Here is a 25,359-nt window from a genome sequence, read left to right as displayed (position 1 = left end):
CCAGGCTCTTTTTTCATATGGGAAAAAAGTGAGAGGACCCTGGTATGGCAGTGGGTACAGAGCCTACCGCTTCTAGGTCATGGACTTGAATGTGGCCCTGTCCGTAGCAGATACCACAGCTCTGTGCCTAACGGTGCTTTGGGGGGGCTAGTGGGGTGGTTTCAGTCCAGTTCCCAGATGTGCCAGCTGTGCAAATCCCAGCCTTGCATTGCATCCCCTTTGTGGTCCTCTCAGCAGAGATGCCATGCTCTGAAGGAGTCATGAAGACTGAGCTCCCTGCTCGCTCCAGGGCGGCATGGTGGGGTGTTGAGGGATTGTTTGGGGGTAGGGTGGGGAGGACACTGTGTTAGGAAGGCCACTCCCTCGCTTCCACTGTTCTTTGGATGAATCAGACTTTGGCCTCTGGAGCTGTCGGATGGGCACCTTTCACCAGCAAGAAATTTCCTGATTAAAAATAGCCCCTCTTGGGAAGGGGTGGGAGATGAGAAATGGTCCATGTACCAATTGCACCCTTAGCCGGAGTAATTGCCCCCTGAAAAATATTACATTTATTGCCTGCCCCAGGGAGGTGATGGAAAGGGGAGTTGGGCGGCGGAGTTGGGCGGCAGAGTCTGTGAGGGGAATTTGCAACACTCGCGAGAGTGAAATACCAACAACAAAGAGCATGGCTTGGTGCAAGCAGACACTCTGCAAACTTCTGCACACAACCTTCTGCCAGTGGCTACAGTCCAGGCCTTTGGTAGGTACCCTCCAAGCTAGCCTGCCCACTGCATCCCTGTAGCACCCTAATGCCTCACAAACAATTGTGAACTCAGCCTCACCATGCCAGGAATTCAGGAGCTGCAGTCGGTTACTATCACTGTTATCCCCATTTTACAGATGGGAAAATGGAGACAGGATTTAAGGCCAAAATTTCTGAAAGTTTCCATTACTTCTTGGTGCCCTTTCTGAGCCTCCTGTGGCCTGTCTTTTCAGAGATGCTGAGCCTGGCAGCTCCCATAACTTCAGTTGGAGCTGCTAGTGCTCAGCACCTTCTGAAAATCCAACCCAAGGGGGCTTAAGCTGCACACTTTTGGATGCTCTTTGGAAATTTGAGCCTAAGCGAGTGGCTGGCAGTCCCACAGGAGGATTGTGGTGGGGCTGGGAATAGGTTTCCTGATGTCTCAAAACCTGTCCTCCTTCCATCCCCAGCCTGGGGTTCTGAAGGCCCTGATCTCTCAAAGCCAACCTCGGCTGAAACCCCAGTGTGCAACATGGCAACTATAAACCCGAACCTGGCCCCTGTTGGGTGGCAAGAACTTGGGCTAGGTGTGCTCAAGTTGTTCCCGAACCTGGGCTGAGTGACGTTAGCAGGGTTTGGTACCCGCTCCTGCAAGCGTGCATCGCTGTAGAGCAGCCGTCCGCAGGGCATAGAAGGAAATAGCGGGTGATTGTTCTGAAACTCTGAACCCAGTGCCGCACGGGCGAAAGTTACCTCTTGGCGCCACGCAAGGAGCCGACTTTGTTCTGAATGCTCCTAATGTCCGGTGACTCTCTGGTGGCTGGCTGAAACCCTGAAGCAGGAGCTTTAGGAACATAAGACATAAACCAGAAGTCAGCCCCAGGGCTGCTGAGCCCTGCCCCCTTCCACCACAAACACCCCCGTCATACAGTCGCACTCATAAATTGGTCCAGCTCTCTCTGTGATGCTGTTTTCTTAGCAGTGTTGCAATGTGTGAGCACCATCTGCTGTTTTAGTGTGTAACTGATCCTGCTGACCTCATCACCGGTGCTAATACACAGGAAGGGAAGTAAATCAAAGAGAGCCAGCCTGGCTCTTGCAACAGGACAGATGCAATAAAATTCAGCCCTTGAGAGATGAAGGGCAAAAACCAGCTGGGGAAAAGCATACTAAGAGTGTGTTACATAACAATGCAGAGTACAAATAGAATTGCATTATAAACCCACAGTGGGTAACATACCTTGTCTAGAAACTTGCTCTTGCATAGATGGAAATTATATCTGTCAATTACTGTAGCTGTACATACATTACAATGGCTCTGGCCATCCATAGCAACTCTAAAACTTGTATCATTCAATCAGTGTTGCAGTGACATTAATAGACTATTTGCATATTTTTCCCCGCAATGCTTTGCCGCTTTCCGTTTTTAGCTACATTATTTGGGGGCACTCTCCCTAACCTGATTAAATATCCTGTAATTTGGCAGCTGTGGCAGCGTGGTGGTAAATGTGGATGGACTCGTCTGTGTGGTTGCTGTGTGTAAAAGCCATTTAGATTCTGGATCTTTTCTGATAGTGAGCTTACCTGTTGAAAGAGCAAGAGCAGATTTAGTTCTCCTGTCTTCTCTTTCCAAAATGCAGAATACAATTTAGCACATGTTGTTTTACAATTACGGAATAAGAGAGAGAGATCTACAAGTATTGTCAACCTCGACCACTTAGAAATCATCTGAGATAGGCCCCCAAAATCATGAGATTGGCTTAAAACTCATGAGATCTTTTAAAAAGTAATAACTGTAGAGATCTGGGGGGGGGGGTTGGTTTTTGTTTTCCTTCTGTTATTTTGAGTCATTAGGGTGCACTTAGGTCACATCATCAGATTTTTCTCCACATCAAGGAGGACTAGTAACTTCCTGTAAAAAATAAATGAAAGGCTGCAATGCTTTCTTACCCAACTGCCTTCCAGAGCTGGGACTTTAAGAACAACACTAAATATAACGGGACTCGTGCTACAGTGGTGAGAGATTGGAAATATTGTGTACGCTTTAAGACGCGCTCTCTGCTAGCAAACCATTCTGGCCATGAGTAGAGGAGGAGGTTGATCTTGTAGTGGTTAGATCGGGTGGTGGGCAGTCTAGGCTCTCGAGTCCCGTTCCTAACTCTGTTACCGTCTTGTTGTGTGGTTTGGGGCAAGTCACTTAGCCTCTTTGCTTAAGTTTCCCCATCCATAAAATTGGGATGATTCTTATATCACAGGTGTGGGGAATACTAATCATTACTTACTCTTTTATTACCATAGCATTTGGGAGCCCAGTCACAGACCAGCATCCCGTTGTGCTAGGCACAATGACCATAGAGTCGGTCCCTGCCCCAAAGAGATTACAACCTGAGTGTTAAACAAGAAGTGGCTACAGAGAGATGGAGGAGTACAAGGAAACCCAGAGGCAATGTCGATTAGCGTGATCAGCAGTGGTCTCTGCACACCAGCTGCCTAACCATTGTCAAGTTTTCTGTAGGCAGCACGGGAAAGGAGAGTTATATGGCGGGATTGGAAGAAAGATAATGAGATGTTTGCAGGGAGCTTCTCCCAAGCATATGGGGGAGCCTGATGGAAAATGTGACAAGTGGGCAATGGAGGCTGGGGTCCTGGGGCTCTCCGAGGTGGGAGCTGACGTTAACGATACACACACACACACACAGCGCTGTGCGTCTCACTCACAGCACAGGCATGGGGAGCCCAGTGAGAGGCACCTTTGAGAAGCCAGGTGTATTTTAGCAGGACAGAGGACAGTACGGCATGGAGGTGTTATCAGCATGGATTTGGGATGGCTGTGCTACTCAGAGCATCGGCCTTGCTGGGGTGAGACTTCGCTCGTCTGTCCCTGGCACATTGTGGATGCTATGGGAAATGAATGCTAGTAAATCCACCCCGTTCTGCATGGGCCCTGTAAGTTACGGAAAAGCTATTTTAGGAACATTTGGGGGAGGCAGTTGAAAAAATGTCCATGTCTTATTTCTTGTCTGCTCTTGCCTGTGGAGCCAGTAACTTTGGTTACCAGGAGTCTGACCACGCGGGACTCAAAAGGGGACAATGTAAACAAGTGATCCAAAATACCATTTTTTATACTCACAAAGGATCTCTCTGGGCCTGCCATGGCTAGAAGTGAGCTCAGTGTCTGCTATCGGGAAGGTCAAAGCGTTCAGCTTCCCAATGGGATAATGCTCATTTTTAGTTTTGCAGGGCCATGGGATATCAGACCTTAAGGCCATGGCATGTTCATGTCTAGATCGGCTGTCACGCAGGTCTTGCCTGTGCCCAGAGCAATCTTCTTGGAATGGTTGATGAAATCCAGAGGAGATTGGGCAGGTGACACAGCCATCGGTGTGTGATACATTGTGCGAACGTGCAATGAATGTATTTGCCCAGGAAATTTACCCTCTGAATAGCTTCCCTCTATGTGTGTAAAAATTATGTAATTTAAATATGCATACACAAATTACGGTAATTCCTGTTTTTCTTCTCAAAGGTGCTAAGCACACTCAGCTCCCATTGGAATCAGCACCTTTTATGATCAGGACAATTGTCTGAGTGTGTGTGAGAGAGAGAGAGTGTGTGTATGTGCGTGTGTACACGCATGCATTAGATATACTGCAATATTATTTTTGGCTTTGCTGTATTCTATTCTAATTGGCCCAGACACACAATACGCTTTCAGACAAGGCACTTTTCAAATGCCAACTTTGCCCTTGGATAGCAGCTCTGTCTGACATCTGCCTCTCTCTCCCTCGTGTATAGTCACGTAAGGATGAGCTGTTCTGTGGCTGTGATTTTTGCAGCACTTGAAGTGTTGGTAACGCGTGCAGGCTGGTAGGGTGTGGGCTGTGTGCTGAATGAGGGAGGAGTGTGGCAACGGAGGGGAAGCGAAAATTCTGCACAGATGATCAGCAAAACCTCCCTTGGGTTTTCCATTGCTTGCTGGAAGGGGGTAGTACCCAGTCGAAGTAGCTTTCTGTGCTGGGAAGAGACAGATCTCAGGTTGAGGAGTAGAGAGGAACTGCCTGGGAGAATACCATGGACCTCTCTGAATTCACAGTTTTACTGGGAACTGCAGGGTTATTTCCCCATGCTGCCTTGCAAACGATTTCCACCAAGCCTGGAGGGAAATGGACTTATAAGGTGAATTACCCGATTGCTCAGTCCAGATCCTGCAAGTCTGGGTTTTTGTTGTTTTGGGGGTTTTTTTTGCATGTGGACCTCCCATTGCAGGATCAGGAACCCAGGCTCAGCAGAATCAGGCTCAGGGGTAGCAGGGACATTGTAAAATGCCATATAGCAGCTGGCTGTTTTCCCCTTCCCCTATCAAGGCTTGATTTCAAACATCTGTGTCTCTTCAGCCACAAGTGAGGCTTTCCCCAGCACAAGGAGCGTTGGACAAGCACATTGCGCTTGTAGCTCGTGAAGTCATGCTGAGCAACTTTTCGCAGTGGGAGTAGAATTTGCCTTGCGAGCACCCTCTGGCTGGGAGTGGAGGAGGGAACCCAGGCAGTTACTTGCTAACATTTAAGGTGCAAACACAGCCTCTTGCTGACGTGGGATCTTGAAGGTGGCAGAGAGGTAGAAAGGTCGTCTTGTGGCTGAGACTTTGAATCAGCCAATGGGTGGGGATTTCAAAGCAGCCTGAGGGAGTCAGCTGCTCAAATCCCATTGAAATTCAATGAGTGCAGTGCCTATCTTTTTTAAAGGCTCCTTTGGAAATCCCAGCCTCTGTGCCCTGTTCCCTCCTGGATTCCCTGCACGGCCCAGGCTAGTCACTGAATTCTTGTTTTGTTTCCTTCCATTGGAAATAAATCTAATCGCGTCTTTCCAGACATTTCCTAATCTACTTACATATTTGGGTCGTTCTTGGAGTAAAACTGGCTGGAAAACGTTTCTGATGATGGGACATGTTTTCATCAGAAACCTTCCACTCACATTTTATTTCCTCCCCTCACCCACCTTATCTCTCTCACACTTGGGGCATTGTGGGTTCAGATATGCAAATGAGCAATACCAAGTGTGAGAGAGACAAGGTGGGTGAGGACCAACACGGCTACCAGAACACCGGCCATCTCAGTGTGCTTAAAGATCCCTCCGTCGCAGTGCTGCCACGAGCGGCTTCTGAGTGACCGCTGGACTTTCCCAGGCCAGGTAAAGCCACCACGCTGAAGAGAGTAGCACATGCTTATTCATCATGACCATTTTCTAGCACCATGAGGATTCCTTTGTGGCCCTGAGAGCAGACCTAAAATCAAGGCGTTGGCTTTATTCACACTTCTTTTTTTAAAAAATATCTAAACTAACTGGGGAAGAGAACAAGGAAAAACGTCCTCTTGCTTTTCATCAGCAGATCCCAGCTGCCAAAGCCAACAGGAAACCAACTCCATGGCTCTGTCAGCTTGGTTTGGTTTGGTTTTTCCCCTTTTGCTGCTTGCTCATTTGTGTACTCCCAAGTATTTTGTTATTTCAAACCCTCCCAAAGATTTGACTCATCGGCAGCGCTGCATTTTATCTCCTTGCTGGAAAGCTGTTCCTGCCACTTGTCCTTTTCTGCCATTTACATGGCCGGTGCTTTTCAGCCCAGCTTCAGCAGCCTAAGGAGGGAAACCAGAGAGTTTTGTCCCGAGTATGGGATGGGATTCGAGTCATTGGCCTCCATGATGGTGTTAATGAGGCCCCTCCAGGACGCTCTCATTTCCTTCTCATTGGGCTGTGGCCTCACTTCAACACTTGATTGCTCTGTGCAGTAATTTTGCGTGTGTTCAGATGTACCCCACATGCCACACACAGTCTCCCTCCTGAAACTGTCCAGTGGAGCCCAACTGAGGTGAGGAAACGAGGCTACCCAAGAGAAACCTTCAGAACCTTAGCAAGGAGGGCAGAACAGTCAATCTCAGCACCACAGAGCAAAGAGAAGCAGCAGCCAGTGACAGAGAGGGATGGAAGAGAACCGTTTCCACCCTGTGCACCAGCACTGAGCATGAGGAGTAATAGATAAAGAAATGAGTGTGTGTGCATGCCTGGGAGTGTGGGGGAGAGAACAGATGAGAGAGGAATTAGAAGCAAATGAAATATATATATATATATATATGTGTGAGTCTGATTCTGATCTCACGTTTAAGCCAGTCGTGTTACACCAGTGTAAAATGAGATGCTCAGGCTTTTAAAGAAATGCAGAAGATACAGTTCTTACAGCCCTGTTGCCCCTCCCATATATTGTATGCAGCGGTGTATTATCACCTAGGCCAACAAGGTCTAGGCCTAGGGCGGCAAATTTGCGGGAGCGGCATTTGCACTCTCTGAAGGTGGTTTTTTTTCCCTTCTGCACTTCAGCCTTTCTTGGAGTTTTTTTTTGGCTTTGGGACTTTCGATCTTGGGGCAGCAAAAAACCCTGGGCCTAGGCGCGGCAAAATCATTAATCCGCCACTGATTGTATGGTAAATATTTAACTGCAAAGCACAAATGCAGTTTGTGCACAAAAGTAAACTGCATTGAGAAAGAAAGCCGAAACAGAAAATAGTTTGTGAGTGCAACCTTAATTTTTGCATTTCTTTTATTATTGTAGCTGTGCAACTTTACTGTTGCATTAACATGACTGTTGTTGTGTTGGGAGAGAAGTTAAAGGACTTCTCACACTGTGCAAACTGCAATCATCTGTTATTCATTCTCCCCCCACCCTCCACCCCACTGTTTTACAGCCTGTATTTGTGCAGGTATATGAAAGATCTAATCCAATGTGCTGTAATTAGTGCTGTTAAATTAGTTGTGGATTCTTTACTCCACTGCTTGCTTATCCAGGAGATTGTCTGGCTGAGTTTAATTTAAACATTCACACTCCTGCACCTTTAGAAAGGTTTATGATAGCCCGATAAGTAGATAAATAGATAATGGTGGTGCTTAATTTGCTACCTAAACGGATTAATTGATGGCTTTGTATGTTGTGCCAATAAGCAGTGGCTCAGGCTTTGCTTTGTGTATTCAGCCCCTGGTACAGTGAGAGACTTCCCTGAAGTCAGCCTTGCTTTTTGCAGGAAGTCAATCTGAAGTTTTCGCTGTGCCCAGTAGAAGTGCTTTGCCAGTTACGTTGCGATGCGTTCTAACACCTGCAGTTTGCCAGCTGGAATCTGCTCTGATGTCCGAGATATGGATTCTGTAATCTGGAGTTGGGCCCGGGAAGAGGCGCGCCCTATCCAGTGTGGATTCCTGATGTGCTGAGAGCGTGTGGCTGTACCGTGTCCCATATTTTTGTGGCTGTGACCCTGAGGCAGGACTCAACACATGAGCTGTTTGTACGCACTGTACACTGGGGTCCTGCTCCTATGAGCATGGGAATACAAATAATAATTTAGAATGTCTGAATGGTCCTGGGCAGGGAAGCTCAAGTGGGCCCAGGGAATGGAAAGTGGGTTTCCTCATTCCTCCTCAGTGATATATCTTCAACAAAGGATATGGCTGCCATTGGTCCATGTGGTTCTTATTGTCTAATCTTATTTCCCCTGGGCCATTCTGCCCCTAAGTACATTAATGCAACTCCCATTGAAGAACTCCAACATATTTTGCATAGGGCACCAAACAGCTGGTCACTACCAGCCCAGGCTGGGTTGGAGCCATTAACTCCTCTGGGTGATTGACTCTCTAAGTGATTCCACGAGCCATCCAGCCCCGCTGCTTTATTAACTGGAGGTCTTTGTGCTCTAAATGTATAAGGTGCTTGCATAGCGATTGTTGGCAATACCTTGTTGGCATTAGCTGCCCATGCTGGACGTGGCATGGAGAACATCTGTGTCGTAACACGAGCCAGTTAGAGTGGGCTCCAGTTGAACAGGAGAACTGAGGCGCTCTAAGCTAGAGTTTGAATTTGGGGATTGTAAACTTAGTTTGGTTTTGTACGTAAACCATATTTCAAGCATTATGCTGAGATCGGATCACAGAGGATTCTCCCTATCAGAGCTGAGCGTTGTGATGCTGCTGTTTGTCTTTATTCTTATCAGGGGACAGCTTTATAAAAGTAAGTGAAAGTACGTTAGCTTAGAATGTGGCATGCACTAAGCTTAAAATATTTGTAACAGTGCAGCTTCTGTTTATGATCTGTGATTAGGGATGATAAAGAGCATGGGCAAGTGATATCAACTGGCGACATGGTCGTGAGACACAGCACAGCAAAGCATGGGGGAAACAACTTACTAACAGCCCACCCTTTTGCTGGTGCGTTTGGGCGCATGGTCTGCTGCAGTGTGCTCTAACAGCTCTCTGAGCTCCTGCAGCACCATGGCATCAGGGAGCAGCAGGCTCTGAGCCAGGGAGCTGGTCAACATTTTTCCATCAAAATTGTTTTCAGTGGAAAATTGGATTTTTGCCTGAATGAAATTGTTCACAAGAAGGCCTGCTTTCCCGGAATATTTTCATTTTTGTACTTGGAAAAACAAAATATTTTAGCTGAAAACATATATTTTGATTTGGAAATGCTGTCCTGGTGCCTCATGGGAGTTGTAGTTTGGTTGCCTGATGTCCCTATTTTCTCTCTGGGCAAGGCTTCCCGGTTGGACTACATCTCCCATCTTGCATTATGGCTAGGAACTCCCGTGATGTACCTCCCTTTCCAAGAAGGGAGACTGTGGTGCATCATGGGAGATGTAGACCAACCGGGAGTCTGGTCTATAAGGAAGGATGGGAGCATGAGACACCCAAACTACAACTCCCATGAGGCACTGTGGCAGCATTTCCCACTAAAAAATATTTCCATTTCTGAATTTCTGCAGAAAAATCTAAATTTTCCAGGAGCGGGGGACATTTTTTAAATGTCTGCTGCTTATGCTTAAAAATCACATCAGTCACAATCCTTAGAGGGCCAAGATCAACTGACCAAATCAACCTTAAGGAATTTGGATGCTGTGATAGACGTTACAGCTTAAATTGCAGGGTGTGTCTTGGATATTTTTGGTTAATCCTAGTATCAAACCAGTTGTAGCAATACTTCAGGATAAAGCAGGGGCAGTGGGAGTCAGGACTCCTGGAGGGAAACCCTGACTTTATTGAAGTCCAGTGAGAATTTTGCCATTAGCTTCAGTGGAATCAGGATTTCACAGCAGGTTTTTATTCTCTGCCACTGTCATTGGGTGACCTTGGGCAAGTCAGTTAACCCCTTTATGCCTCCCCTAAGGGAAAAGCCCTATTATAGAGGATATCTGGTGTCTGAGGCTTCCTTTACGTTTGCAAAGTGCCTTGAGATCCTCAAATGAAAACTTGCTAGTGATCATCCTATGCCGTTATGTGCTGAACACGGCTTCTGTATAGATAGGCACCACTGTGAGCAGGAATTGTTTCAGCTCTTTAAGCAATAAATCATGAGGAGGCAAAGTATGAGTTGGTTTGAATTAGTTGGTGCCTTGTTCACTCTGAGGCTGGAAGCGTGCAGCATTTAACATGATCAAACGTCGTGTGTTTGTTATAGAAGCATCTTCTTTATGGATACACAGTAGCTTTCGCTTGTAGGATGTATCACTCTGTCCAGCCTTCAACGCTCATGAGCAACAAGGGGCTACACAGATATAACTCAGAGTCCGATTTAGCCTTATGGGCCTGATTCTCCGCTTGCACTAATGAAAATCTGGAGCAACCCCACTGCAGTCGATGGATTTAGACTGGTGTAAGAGAGTCAGCCCCTGTATCTCCACAGTTCACAGGCTGCAAGAATCCTAGCTGCATGCTCTGCCTTTGGAAAGACTGGTGGGTGATAGTTGCATTGATTTATGGAAGGGTGGCAGTGGTGGAGGAGGGGATGTATTATTTCTTCTTTCTGTGGTTATTCCTTTGGAGTCTGAGTTAGTACAGCTGCTTCCAGCTGTTCTGCCTTGCAGGACACTTGCAGTGTAGCATGGTCATTCCATTATTGCGTTATAGCTCAGCCTGACCACCTCACAAGGAGACAGCCTGGCATTGTTGTGATGCTACAGATGCTTTATCAGCCCCCATGTTATTTTCAGAACTTTTCCGTTTATTTTAATTTACATCCTGTGCTCTGGAGGCTTCCGTCCTGGGGGCACGTATGTTTGTTAAAAAATAACGACAAGGAGAAAGGTTCAACTAATGGAATGTTAAAAAAAAATCCCTCTTGATCCCTTCAGTACCAAAACCCCCTCATCTCCCCTTCTGCCCCTGGTTTGACCTGCGGGGCAGCAGATCCAAGCTTTAGTGAACCAACAAGGACAGCTGACTGCACAGGTGGGGGAAACCCTTGCTGAGAATATCCTTGCCAGCATCCCTCGCACAACTAAGCCATGAGAACTCTCATGAAAACGCACAGTCAACCTGTGGAACTCCTTGCCAGAGGATGTTGTGAAGGCGAAGACTATAGCAGGATTAAAAAAAAGAACTAGATAAATTCATGGACGATAGGTCCATCAATGGCTATTAGGATGGACAGGGATGGTGTCCCTAGGCACTGTTTGCCAGAAGCTGGGAATGGATCACTTGATGATTATCTGTTCTGTTCATTCCCTCTGGGGCACCTGGCATTGGTCACTGTCAGCAGACAGGATACTGGGTTAGATGGACCTTTGGTCTGACCCAGTATGGCTGTTCTTATGGTATGTTCTCTCAGCTCTATCCCTTCCGTTTATCCAGAGGGGCAGGCTCTGAATTAAACAGGACACAATCTCCTTAAGGCTTTCTAGATTAAAAGCAACAACTTGTGTTGTATCATTTGCACACATAAGTGAAGACGTATTGTGTGCAAAGTTGTGTGTGCACAGCAGGAGGCCAGAGTCTGCAGTGTTGGCTTTTGGAGTACCCCAAATTTCCCCTCCCGAAATATAACCCTTGCAATCCAAGAGGCCAGTCCTGCACACTGATTCACACATGTGGTCCTTCTTAGGGGAGTTCCGTGTTCCCCTTTGCATTATGCACATCTTCCCAGTCCCTGCTCAGTAGTCCATCACCGTTCAAATCCCTGCATGAGTGAATTCACATAAGAACAGCCATACTGGGTGCGATGATATATCCCATAAGGCTTTATGGACATATGCTTATGAATATATATGACATAACTGGAATATGTTGGTGCCACATATGCCATGTAACATACCTATGTAAAGGTTATGATCTACTGAATCCATTAATCCTATTTATATGCATGTATCATTTTTGTACTCAAAGTTATGAATATTGGCCGTGTGCTGGCTTGATTTCTAAATAACCTTAGTAGAGCATTTGGTCACTTCCTGGAGAAAGGAATTTGCAAAGTTAAGTGCCCAATCAGGAAGCACGGAACAATGCATCTTGGAATGCTCCAATCCACATAAGAAGTCTTCTCGGAGACATTCAAGATACCATGTGGGCAATGGCTTCTGCCTGTAAAAACTGTGAGTCGTGCATGGACATGTGACTTGCCCAGGTGACTTCAGAACTCCATCTTGGAACTGGACTTTGCATAGGAGAGAGGAGGGGGTCTCCACCCACAAGAGTGAGTCTATTTAAGCCCAGGGGAGACCCCTCCATTTTGTCTTCAGCTGGCTAAAGAGGGAGCCTCTCCACCCCCAAAGATACCTGAAAGAAACTGGAACAAAGGACAGTGACTGCAAGGGGTGTGAGCGATTGCTGGACCCAGACTAAAAGGAGATTAGTCTGTAAAAGGAAGCATTCTGGAACTGGTGAGGATTTTATCTGTATTCAGTTGGATTAGACATGGACTGGTGTGTTTTGTTTTATTTTACTTGGTAATTCACTTTGTTCTGTCTGGTACTACTTGGAACCACTTAAATCCTACTTTCTGTATTTAATAAAATCACTTTTTACTTATTAATTAACCTAGAGTATGTATTAATACCTGGGGGTGGGGAACAGCTGTGCATCTCTCTGTCAGTGTAACAGAGGGCGAACAATTTATGAGTTTACCCTGTATAAGCTTTATACAGGGTAAAATGGATTTATTTGGGTTTAGACCACATTGGGAGTTGGGCATCAGAGTGTTAAAGACAAGAACACTTCTGTAAGCTGCTTTCGGTCAAGCCTACAGCTGTTAGGGAACAGGGGTCTGGGTTTGCAGCAGGTTAGTGGGTCTGGCTCAAACCAGGCAGGGCACTGAAGTCCTAAGCTGACAGGGCAGGAAAGCTGGGGCAGAAGTAGTCTTGGCACATCACTTGGCAGCTCCCAAGGGGGGTTCTCTGATCCAACCCGTCACATTGGGTCAGACCAAAGGTCCATCTAGCCCAGCATCCTGTCTTCTGACAGTGGCCAATGCCAGGTGCCCCAGAGGGAATGAACAGGACAGGTAATCATCAAGTGATCCCATCCGCTGTCACTTCCTTATTTACTTTCTCCACACCAGTCATGATTTTATAGACCTCTGTCATATCCCCCCTTAGTCGTCTCTTTTCCAAGCTGAAAAGTCCCAGTCTTATTAATCTCTCTTCATATGGCAGCCATTTCAGACCCCTAATCATTTTTGTTGCCCTTTTCTGAACCTTTTCCAATTCTAAAATAATTCACCCCCTTTAAGTACACGCATGTCTCTAATGTGCACGCAGCGGAATGGAACCAGCACGTGCTCTTGCCAAGACTGAATAAGCACAATCTTTCTGAATGTCCTTCCTCCTGCCACATTCCGCCGATTGTCTGTCACACCCCACGCATTGTAACACATCTGCAGTTACAGCGTAAGTTCTTCCTGCTAGCGACTGTGTGCTTTGCTTTGTTCTGTAAAGCACCATTTTGGGGCGCTGTCAAACAACTGAAGAACATTATGTTCCAGGTGGTATCTGAGTGTGTGTTCCTGCTGGGGAATGCTTCATTTTTCAGGTTCAGGCTAGGTGCATAGTCCACCTTTTTTATACGCTTTCCATTTTTTGCTATACTGAATATCAGGTGGGGAACATACACAGATGCATTCCCAAGGGATAAATACATCTCTGACACTTACAGCATGGTTAGAAGTCCCCAAAGGGAAGGACCCTTTTTGCCAATTGCAGCTAGCGTGACCCAAACCATTGGATGGCCTTGCCTCTTCTCCTAACACTGACACACTGACTGTACCACCTGATGGGGTTGTAAATGGAGGGCTCGTCTGGAGCTGTCGGGTTGTGCTCTATGAATCCGATGCAGCATCAGAGGCATCCGACTTCTGCCTCTGTGTTTGCAAAATCAAATTGACACGTGATGACCCGCCAAGCAAAGGGGCCCCATTGTTTAGAAAGCCCAGCATGTTTCTTTAGCAAGGGGCAGATCGGTGACTGGATGGGCCCACGGTTTGAAGTGCTGTCTCGTTTTGTTGCATACTGGGACATGGTGGCAAAGGGGCTGATGCTTCAGTCCTTTGTGGGGCTTCCTTTTCTTGCTCACAGCTTCCTTCTGCCTCTCGTATGTTTCCTTTCGGTTCCACCCCCAAAGCGTCGGGCCCCAGCCTTCCTATTCAGATCCCGCCGGCAGAGAGACTTCTTCCACATAAATCCCAACCCACTGAGTCACCCGACATCATCACTAGGAAGGCAGAGAGAAGGGGTGAGGATAAACAAGTCTAAGTCCGGGCTTCCTCTGTACTACTTACCTTCCCCAGGTCTGTCCCTTAGCCTGTAAGCTTGATAGGACAGGGGCTGTCCTTATTTGCCTCTTGTGTAGCACTGAATGCCTCACTGGCCCATAATAAATGCCAGGGATAGGTATCCCAAGCTAGGAGCCTGCAGATCTCTGCACCATGTTAGCCTAGAGCTGGGAGATTGTCTCAAAGGTTCCAGTCCCATAATCAGTGCAACAAGCAGGAAAATGCAGTTTTGACATACTTGTCAGAAGGCTCAGTAGCAGTAAAGCCTGGGGGATACCTGGGGAATCAGCCATTCTGCTCATGTTCGGAACTTGGAAGCCAGCTGCTGACTTAGCAGCTGGTATCAGTGGAGGCTGCATGTTGTTCTGCAGTGTCCTTGCAGAGGCAAATGTTTCTTTTTTCTTTGAAATTGAAAACTGTTCAGGGAGCCATAAATTAAGTCAGCCCTTGACAAATCCTCCAGTGTGTTACCAGGACATTTAACCTTCTCACCACCAAAGTGTGACGCGGCTCTAAGGCAGGGATTGGCAACCTTTGGCACGCAGCCCGTCGGGGAAATACGCTGGCAGGCTGGGCCGGTTTTTTACCTGCAGCATCTGCAGGTTCAGTCGATCGCAGCTCCCACTGGCCGCGGTTCGCCGCTCCAGGCCAATGGGGGCTGTGGGAAGTGGCGGCCAGCACATCCCTCGACCCACGCCGCTTCCCACAGCACCCACTGGGCTGGAACGGGGAACCACGGTCAGTGGGAGCTGCGATCCGCTGAATCTGTGGACGCTGCAGGTAAACAAACCGTCCTGGCCTGCCAGTGGATTTCCCTGACAGGCTGCATGCCAAAGGTTGCCGATCCCTGCTCTATGGTTTGGGGAGAGCTGATGAAGGGTGAGTTTAGCAGATAGATAGCAGTTGGGAGAGGTAAAGTTTGGGGTGAGGGACCAGACTTTTCAGAGCTAACGTGCTGTTGAGATGAATGAAGACCATTCAAATCTCTTATGTCCGACAGTCTGCAGGCTCAGGAAAACAGCACTACACTGGGCCACATTTAGAAGGGTTTCCTTGTAAGGACTACACACTTCGGACCTGAATCTTCCCCTCAATGGTGTGAATCAGGAAGTCTGTGAAAACAATGGCAGCTAGATCAGAATGAGACCTTTTATTTTATTTTATTTTTCCAACAAAGCTTAAATCCTGTTGCTTCTGCTAGCTAAGCCCCACTCACAAGTTCTTTCACCCCATTGATGAGTGCATTTGCCAAACCCTGAATTAATTAAAATAAGCTTTATGGGGGGTGTTTCATATTCTGGTCAGATTTTCATTCCGATACAATGGCCATACTGGGTCCATCTAGCCCAGCATCCTGTCCATCGACAGTGGCCAATGTCAGATGCTTTTTAGGGAATGAACAGAATAAGGCAATTTGTAGAGTGATCCACCCCCTGTTTTCCAGTCCCAGGTTCCAGCAATCAGAGGTTTAAGGACACCCAGAGAATGGGGTTGCATCCCTAACCTTCTTAATAGCTATTGATTAACCTATTCTCCAAGAACGTATCTAATTCATTTTTGAACCCAGTTATACTTTTGGCCTTCACAACATCCCCTGGCTACAAGTTCCACAGGTTGATTGTGCGTTGTGTGAAGAAATGCTTCCTTTTGTTTGTTTCTTTTAAAACTGCTGCCTATTTAATTAATTGTCCCTGGTTCTTCTGTTACGTGAAGGGGTAAATAACACTTCTCTATTAATGTTCTTCACGCCATTCATGATTGTATAGACCTCAATCACATCTCCCCTTAGTCGTCTCTCTTCTAAACTGAATAGTCCCTGTCTTTTAAGTCTCTCCTCATATGGAAGCTGTTCCCAACCCTTAACCATTTTTGTTGCCCGTCTCTGTACTTTTTCCAATGCTAATGTATGTTTTTTGAGATGGGGCTACCATCACAGTGTAACAGGTGCGGAGAAAGACTGCTAGGACGGTCAGGGGAATGGAAAACCTACCTTACGAGAGGAGACTCAAGGAGCGTGGCTTGTTTAGCCTAACCAAAAGGGTTCCGAAAAGCGGGTAGTTGTACCCGTATAGAATGAAATGCAGGGCCCTTCATGGCAAGGCAGGGCAAGAATGTCCAACTAGTTATCAATGCAGCATCAACCCTAGGGGTTTACCATTCATGAATAGCTTCGCACTTCGGTGTCGTGTCACAATGGTAAGGACAGAGTGAGAGGCTGTATTCAATTCAAAAACCCAAGATGAAATGGTTTCTGAGCAAACCTCAATAAACAAATAGGCTTTATTCTGCTGGAGTGAAGGGGAAAGAGGCCAGCACTGAGTGTATTCTGCGGTTACTTCTGACTAACCCAGCCCTATGACTTCAATTACTTAAGCTAGAAAGAAACAGCAATAGCATTAAGGCTATTCAACGTTGAGCCCAAAATGTTTAAAGCCAGGGGGTGGGTTAAATTGCCTTCTCTTGTACTTAAAGGAGTGGCTAGTAAGAGACAGCTCTGGCTTGCAATGAAACACAGCTCTTAGCTCTGTGCAGTTGAAGGGAAAGCAACATGTGGCAAGTTGTCTTAGAACAAGCGGAACGACAATAGAAAAGAGTAAACACTGTTTAGTTGGTGGGCTAAAGGTAATTGAGTTGATATAATAGACTTCTGTAAGGCATTTGACTTAATACCACACAACACTTTGATTACAAAGCTAGAACCATATAAAATAAAACCAGAACGTATTAAACGGAACAAAAACTGGCTGATAGGTCTCAAACCGTAATTGAAAATGCGGAATTGTTTAGTGGGTGTGTTTCTAGGCCCTGTGCTATTTAGCATTTTTATCAGTGACCTAGAAGAAAACATAAAATCATCACTGATAAAGCTTGCAGACCAATCTTATTTAATGTTTTCATTCATGACCTTGGCACAAAAAGTGGGAGAATTCTAATAAAATTTGCAGATGACACAAAGTTAGGAGGTATGGTTAACATGGAGGAGAACCAGACTGTCATACAAGAAGATTTGGAGGATCTTGAAAACTGGAGTAATAGAAATGGGATGAAATTAAATAATGCAAAGTGCTAGTGCATGGACTTGGGGACTAACAACAAGAATTTGTGCTATAAGCTGGGGACGTATCAGTTGGAAGCGACAGAGGAGGAGAAAGACCTGGCTGTATTGTTTTTACAGGATGACTATGAGCTGCCAATGTGATGCAGCCGTGAAAAAGGCTAATGTAGTCCTAGGATGCATCAGGCGAGATATTTCCGCTAGCGATAAGGAAGTGTTAGTACCATTATACAAGGCACTGGTGAGACCTCACCTGGAATACTGTGTGCAGTTCTGGTCTCCCATGTTCAAGAAAGATGAATTCAAACTGGAACAGGTGCAGAGAAGGGCTCTAGGATGATCAGGGGAATGGAAAACCTGCCTTATGAGAGGAGACTCAAGGAGCTTGGCTTCTTTAGCCTAGCCAAATGAAGGCTGAGGGGAGATAAGATTGCTCTCTATAAATACATCCCAGGGATAAATCCTGGGGGTGGTGTTGGGGGGGACTATTTAAGTTAAGCGCCAGTGTGGACACGAGAACAAATGGATATAAACTGAACACTAAGACGTTTAGACTTGAAATTAGAGGAAGGTTTCTAACCATCAGAGGAGTGAAGTTCTGGAACAGCCTCCCAAGGGGAGCAGTGGGGGCAAAAAACCTAACTGGCTTCAGGAGTGAGCTGGATATGTTTATGGAGGGGATGATACGATGCGACTGTCTACGATGGCATGAAGCCAATCTGCCACTGCTAGCAGTAAATATCCCCAAAGGCCAGAGATGGGACACTAGCTGGGGAGGGCTTTTAGTTACTACAGAGAATTCTTTCCCAGGTGTCAGCCTGGTGGGTCTTACTGACCTGCTCAGGGTCTAATTCATTTCCATATTTGGGGTTGGAAAGGAATTTTCCCAGGTCAGATTGGCAGAGATCCTGGAGGTTTTTCGCCTTCCTCTGCAGCATGGTGCACCATCACAGTCAGATCACTGACTGGTTTGAACCGGAGTCAGTGGTGCAATGGGCAGGAAGTCAGACTAGATGGTCAGGATGTTCCCTCCTGGTCTTAAAGTCTATGAGTCGAAGTGCTTGGGCCTGGTAGGGGATTATCAGACCCAGCGGGGAAGAGGTCAGGTGATTTCTACAGAGGCCTGATGGGCTGAGCTGAAGGAAGAGTTGCAGGGAGGAGGTTGGCTCCTGGGAAAGGCCCAGGAGGAGGGGAAGGAGCCCCTGCACTGGTCAGGGGAGTAGCTTTGCTTGTGTTGGAAGAGTAAGCTTTGTCCCGAAGGAAGGGCTTGCACAGACTCTGGATGTGGCTTTAGCCCTGCCTGGGCAGGGGAGTCAGGCCAGCAGCCCATGCGGGGCTTGTTCTCTTTCTGAATATTGAGCTTAGTAATGGTGAAGTGGCTGAATTTTGGCCTCCCTCTCTTTGACCCCAAGACCACTATGGCACGGGCAGGGCATCTGCTGCCCTTCCAGCCTGCCTCCCTCTACAGGGGTCCTCTCTAGTGATAAGGTGTCACTCAATGTTTGGCCTTCCCGCTGAGATGCCCCACAGTGCAAACTGCTATCGTGGCACGTGGACGTCTGATGGAAACTCATTAACTCCTTTCCTGCAGGCCACCCATCAGTGGTAGCAAGGGAAATAGGGTTTAGCAAGGCTCATTTCAGCCCATGGGTTCTGCATTCTTCTTCCCTGCCATGATTCCTGGGTGCTCCCTATGCAGGTTTGAGTGAGGAACCACCCACTGCTGTGGTTTACCGCATGTGTTTTTTACAGAACTGTGCTGTAGGCCACGGGAATGCAGAGTCCAAGCAGATGTAAAAGATAAATTCCAGCAGTCCTGGTATTTATCAGTTTGCAGGGGAATGTCCGCCAGCCCTTCTCTGTTAGTGCACGGAGGTGGGTGTTTTGGGAGAGCTGTTTTGAGGGACAAGAGAATAATGCTGGCACAACCCAGCTTGTACTATGCAACTAACTCGCTCTGGGACCTTGGGCGAGTCACTTTACCTCTCTGTGCCTCAGTTTCCTCATCTGCAAAATGGGGAAATAAATTATCTCGCAGGGGGCTTAATCATCAATGGTTTTAAAAGGGCTTTGGCATTCTCCCATGAAAGGAGCTTTACTGTACTGTAATATCAGGTGTCTCTGGGCTCGGCACTTCCCTCCAGCCTGACACAATGACGCTTCGGAGACCAAGCTGCTTTGCTGCCTCCATGAGCCTGAATCATTCTTCCCAAGACAGCTCGGCTCCATTCTGTGACCTCAGAGTGGACCCATCAAGAGTTCCTTCGAAGCTCTTTGGTGCGTTCGGAGATGTGCTTTAGCTCAGCCTGTAAAGAAAGGGAGGTTGAAGCATTGTGTTCAAGCATTTCCTGTTGTTCCCCCTAAAAAGACATGCAGATATCACTCCCCTTAGTCTGACCCCAGTGCAGCAGAAATACAGCCCGGTGTCCCACCAAACACAGGATTGGGCTGTGGTTTCCAGGGTAGCACTTGTCATCGTTATGGGCTGAGCTGTGCCTCTGTCCCGCTCTGGTATCTCAGTGCACTCCCTCAGATGTCCATCCTCAGACCCTTCTGTCTCCTGGGATGGAATCATGCGAATTTCCCACCCGCAGACCAGGCCCTGGGCTACCATACTCTGTGGAACAGCCAGGCTCACCAAGCGGGTCTGCCTGCGTTCAGGCACATGCAGTCCGTCCCTTCAGGAGTCTGTGACCATGGTCAATGCAGTGACCAGGCAGCCTGCATAAACCACAGTATTGATAGAGCATTTAGAAGCAGAGATCTTAAAACAATAAGCTGTCACCATGCATATCTCTCTTACCTATAGGCCTCCCATCCCCTCAGGTCCAGCCACTTCAGACCCCGCAGGAGGTACCTGTGTCACTCTGTTTCCCAAAAAGCTCTCCAACAACTACCCCCCATGGAAAGAGTGAGTCCCGTTTTGTCCAGTCAGAGATCCCTTCTTATCAGGGCCAAAGCCTAGGAACTGCTTGTCTAAACTGGCCCAGGAGGTCAAGCCAGAACCCTCAGAGCCAGTGGCTCTGCAATTGTCCTGTAACAATCCTCAAGTGCTTACTGTGGGGTCATCATCATGTTCCCATTACGCCGCTGGCGTTTAGGGCCGCGACGAAGCTCCTCCACTTCTGTCTGTTTCTGGCAAGTCTTTCGGTGGTTCCCCAGCTGTGCCCCAGGTTTTCCAGCTCGGTTTCCACAGCTCTTAGCCAGGTTTTTTTGGGTGGCCTTGTTTTTGCTTGCCTTCAGGTGTCCATCTTATTGCTACTCTGGTGATGGAATCAGTTTCCATCCAAAGCACATGACTAATCCATCTCCAACGCCTCTTGGCAAGGATGGTGCTCATATCCTCTTGGCTGCACTGTGTCAATAGATCTTGGTCTGAGATGGTTCTGGGCCAAAAGATACAGAGGATTTTTCTGAGGCGGGTTGTATGGAATGAAGATAGTTTGGACATGTCATACTTTACTGTGGGGTGGCTTATCTTAATCTATTGTTTCCCCTTGCTTCTTTTCCCAGCAGCCTTGTTGATTTAACCCAATATACAGTGACCAGCCCAATAACCAGGTCAATGAATGATATTCATAAATCATTACAGGGGAGCTCCACACATGTCCGGGTGCTCTCCACAGCCTGACCCCTGCATGCATCATGTGGGTCTCTCTGGGTGGGATGCCACCTGGGTTTGTAGCTGGTTATCAATTTTCTTTTGTCTGCATCACCACTAACTTTTTTTTTTTTCCCCTTGTAGAGCTGAAAAAACAGAAGTCCTGAGTGAAGATCTCTTGCAGGTAAATTGACTTTCTTTCCTGACAGCTGGCGACCACAGTCTGAGACCTGCTTAAGGAGGTCTAGATTTCAGTGCCCCTAGAGAGGCAAGCTTGTCTGGTGGTTACGGCACTAGCCTCGGACTTGGGAGGCCTGGATTTAAGTCCACAGGCTTGAATAGATTTAAGGTGTGACCTTGTGCTAGTTGTGTTGTCTCACTGGGACAAACCCATCACTAGCAAGCAGGAGGGCTCATTTTACTCCCCATTCCATAGCTGGCTGTAGGGGGAGCTCTGCTGGAGTACGGCGCACCTCTCTGCAATGCACGCTGGTTGGAAGACTGCGCATTCGTCTCCCTATACGGGCACAAAGCATTTGCTCTCAAGGTTGGCGTCAGGTCATGTACAATCAGATCAAGGATTGCTTCAAAGGTCAGCTTCAAGATGACAGTAACCAGTCCTACCTGCCCTGTTTGCAGCTGTATTTGTTGCCTTTATGCACGAACCGAATTGAACCAGCTGCATGTTGTTCTGTTGGGGGTTCGCGGGCTTTGCTCAGTTTGGTGATATGGATTTTCGTTTCACGTTCTAAGAGGAGATGGAGTTTTTGGAGGCGCTCGCCGCTGACCTAGCTCTGCTACCACTTGAGTCAGTGGTGCCGTTGACTTTGATAGGAGCCAAGTTAGGCCGACACTTGAGCACTTTTGGAAATCCCACCTAGCATATTGCATGGCATTAGAACTGATGCTGGGGTCATAAGGCTCGATAAGATGTCTCTGGCATTGTAATATGCAATGCCAGTCCCACTCCCTGATTTGGGAGAATTTTGTTGCATGTGCATTCTGCACACTTCCACGTTCAGTATATGTGGTTGTTGTGGATGACTGGTTAATGAGAGCAGAGGGAATAAAACCTATCCTAACGCATTGCAATGGGATATGCCTTGATGAAAGTAACAGTGCTACTAACTGTGCTATTGACGAGTACGCAAGGGTCTACCTGGTTCACAGACATGAGGCTACAGGATGGGGATGGTTTGAGAGGATTCCAGCAGAGGTAACTTTAGACCACACTGAAACTTGAAGCTTTATTTTTGTGTCAACAGCAATATTCCTGCTTGCAGCATGTCATTCTGCTTCCTATTCATGTTACAGTGTGTGGGGGAGGAGGGGATCCCACATCATGGATCAGAATCCCATTGTACTAGGTGCTGTACAAACCTAATAGAGATGATTCCTGGCCCAAAGAGTTTACAATCACAAGAGGAAATTCCCTGGCTTTTATATTGCATCTCTCTAATCTTACCTGAGCATTTGTATCACGGTCATACACTGATCCCTTTTGTCTGACAAGAAACATCTGCACAGGGAAGAAGTCAAACTCATGAGAAGCAACGATGCCACTTCTACAGACATGTTCCTGTTGTTAAAGGGGACAGAAACAGATAATGTCTACACAGGGATTTCTTTAGAAATGGTTTCAAGTGTTTTTCCAAGCATTCCGGGAGACGCCATCACTTCCTCCTCTAATCACACAGCTACACACACAGGCTGTCTCGGTTTTTCAGGTGATGCAGAAGTAGGAAAGTGCAAGGTGGAAGTGAGAGAACGTGTACGCCCCTTAGTATGTCCGTGCACTGACCTGTGTCATCTGGGACTATTGCTTAACCAACGGTCTCAGCGCCCCCTGCATGTCACCAGTTCCATCCTCTGCTGAGTCCCGTGCGGGAAGAATCTATGGCATGAAACTTTCCTGCAAAATTCACTGCTGTTGGCATGGCATTCTTTGCTCAGGAGAGGTGTGTGACTGAGTCAGCTGAAAGGAGTAACCAAGGCCTTTGCCTGGGAGTGTTTCCAAGTGGTTTGGAGAAATCCAGACCCAGCATGCTCTTACTTTACCCTTTTATAGCCCATTTCCTCTTAGGATCTGTCACGGATCCACAGGATCCAGTCTCTGCCCCAGTCTGGAACCAGTCCCTTGGGCATGGCCCTGTTAGTGTGCCAGGCTCCACACAGTTCCACAGGGCAGGACCTCTTCAAAACTGGATCTTCGGGTGCCAGCCTTCCCTGTCAGTATCCATGGCTCCCTGCAGGGAGTCCAGCCAGGCCAGACTCCTGTGGGAGGCTTGGGGCACGTCCACACTTAAAATGCTGCATCGGTGCAGCTGTGCTGTGGCAGCGCTTTAACAGAGCCGCTCTAAGCCGCTTTCCCATCGGTGTAGTTAATCCTCCTCCCTGAGAGGCCACAGCTGTGTCAACGGGAGACGCTCTCCCGAACACACAGCGCTGTCGACACGGGGGTTAGGTTGGTATAACTGTGTCACTTGGGGGGTGGATTTTTCACACCCGTGAGCGCTGTATTTATACCGGTACAGGTCTCTAGTGTAGACCAGACCTCGTCAGAGTGCAGTGCTCTCAGGGGGTATTTGCACTGACGCCAGGCAGCCTTTTCAAAACAAGGTAACGATTAGTCTCCGGGTTACAGAATCTGGAAGTCCTTTGGTTCGCACAGACCAGCAAAGGTTAGGACCTAGTCCACACTAGCTAAAACCAAGCTCCCCTCTTTTCTCTGTCCCAGGTAAGAGTCCTGTGTCTGTGGGTATGTCTACATAGCAATTAAACCCCCCTGGCCAGCCTGGGTCAGCTCACTAGGGCTCTGAGGCTGTAAAATTGCAATGTAGACATATGGGCTCAGGCTATACCGCAGTTTTACAGCCCCGCAGCCCAACCCTGCAAGCCTGAGTTAGCTGGCCAAGGCCAGCCTTGGGTGTTTAACGGCTGTGTAGACATACCCTCTGAGAGCCGAGCTAGCCACCTCGCTCCTTTCCCGTTTGTTCTCCAGCTCAGGGCCTTTGCTTCCCTGCAGGGAAGGTAGGGGGGAAAGCTCCTTTCTCTCAGGTGTTAGTCACAAGGTGTGGATGTCCTGGCCATTGGGGTTTCCATTGTCTCTTCCGGATCCTCCATGCACTTGTATAGCCTTTACTCAGTGTGTTAAGGACTCTGGTCTCCAGCCAGGCAGCTGTGTGAGCCCCACACCTTGTCCCTTCCCTTTACACTCACTGCACAGCAATACAAAGCCCATTGGTAAACTGAGGCATGCACAGGCATTATAAAAATATTACCAAAATTCCAACATTTATCACAGGCTCTCAAAGCACTTTTTGAGCATTTTTCCATGCCTCAGAACCTGCCTATGAGGTGGGTTCCAGTAAGTGTTACTTTATCTATTTTTCAGATGGGGAAACTGAGGCACAGACAGGTTACGTGACTTGCCAAACGTCACACAGGAAGTCAATGGCAGAGCCAGGCATTGAACCCAAGTTCTAGGCTAGTGTTCTAACCACTGGACCAGTTCTATATTTTAGTCCGTGTGCCTTCCCCATGCCACCTAGGACCAAATCCAAACCAAAAGGGAGTGCTGTAGGCAAAGGGAAATGGTTCTCCCTTCTCACTGTAAACAGTTCCTGAGGTTTGCTGAGAGGGGAGGCAGCTGTTTACAGCCAGCAGATACAGCCCGTGGAACACGGCCCAGTTTTACACGTAGAAAACTGAAGCTCTCTCATCCTACAATCTTCAGCCAGTGTCAATACATCCAGTTCAGATTGACTCTAGGGCCCTGATCCAGGTTGCATTGAAGTTCATGCAGAGGCTCTTAGACTTGAAGAGGGAGCTGGATGCTAAATGAACATGCTTCACACACAAATTGTTTCTCATCACAACCAAAAATAGAGAAATTCTTGGCAGAGTCCAAATCCTCCTTAGAGGCTGTTAGATCTTTGGGAATCTTGCAGGCTAATCTGGCATTTAAAGGTCAAATTCTGTTCTCAGTTACACCCATATAAAGTTGGATTAAGTCCATAGAAGTCTGTGGTGTTAACTGGCTTTATGCTGGCACTGGTGAGAGCAGAGTTTGGCCCTAACAGGGTAGGGGCTGGGACCTTTCAAGAGTTGCATGCAGTTTTGCAGAGAAAATAATGAAAGCCCCCATCCAATTTGTCCAAAGATTTAATTTTCTTCTTCGGTGACTGTCCCAAGAGAGAATGAGGAACAGTGCATCCACTCTCTTCCTTAATGTAATATCTAGTACCTCCCTTCCAACATGCACCTGTGCACACCATACCTACCTCCTGAGTATAATATCTGGAACCTCACTTCCAACACTCATGCACCATCCCCAGCCAGGACCCCATCTCTGTACTGAGCTGGGATGAAGGTTACTATAGCTGCACAACAATGCATTTTCCATGAATCGT

At 47.4% G+C, this 25,359-nt stretch overlaps 1 protein-coding gene across 11 annotated transcripts in view; it reads left to right on the top strand.

The window, feature by feature from the left end:
• ARHGAP44 (Rho GTPase activating protein 44) overlaps window positions 1-25,359 on the top strand; it is a 148,529-nt gene that overhangs the window by 66,399 nt on the left and 56,771 nt on the right. For all 11 annotated transcript variants that reach the window (XM_039500436.1, XM_039500431.1, XM_039500433.1 and 8 more), the window contains exon 2: window positions 21,092-21,131. In XM_039500436.1, the coding sequence (XP_039356370.1) occupies window positions 21,092-21,131 (40 nt within the window). The remainder of the gene's footprint in view (window positions 1-21,091; window positions 21,132-25,359) is intronic.

The sequence above is a fragment of the Mauremys reevesii genome, linkage group 15 (genome assembly GCF_016161935.1).
Source record: "Mauremys reevesii isolate NIE-2019 linkage group 15, ASM1616193v1, whole genome shotgun sequence".
Classification (NCBI taxonomy): Eukaryota; Metazoa; Chordata; order Testudines; family Geoemydidae; genus Mauremys; species Mauremys reevesii.
The sequence above is the reverse complement of the archived record's forward strand: the minus strand, read 5'-3'. Positions and strand labels throughout refer to the sequence as shown.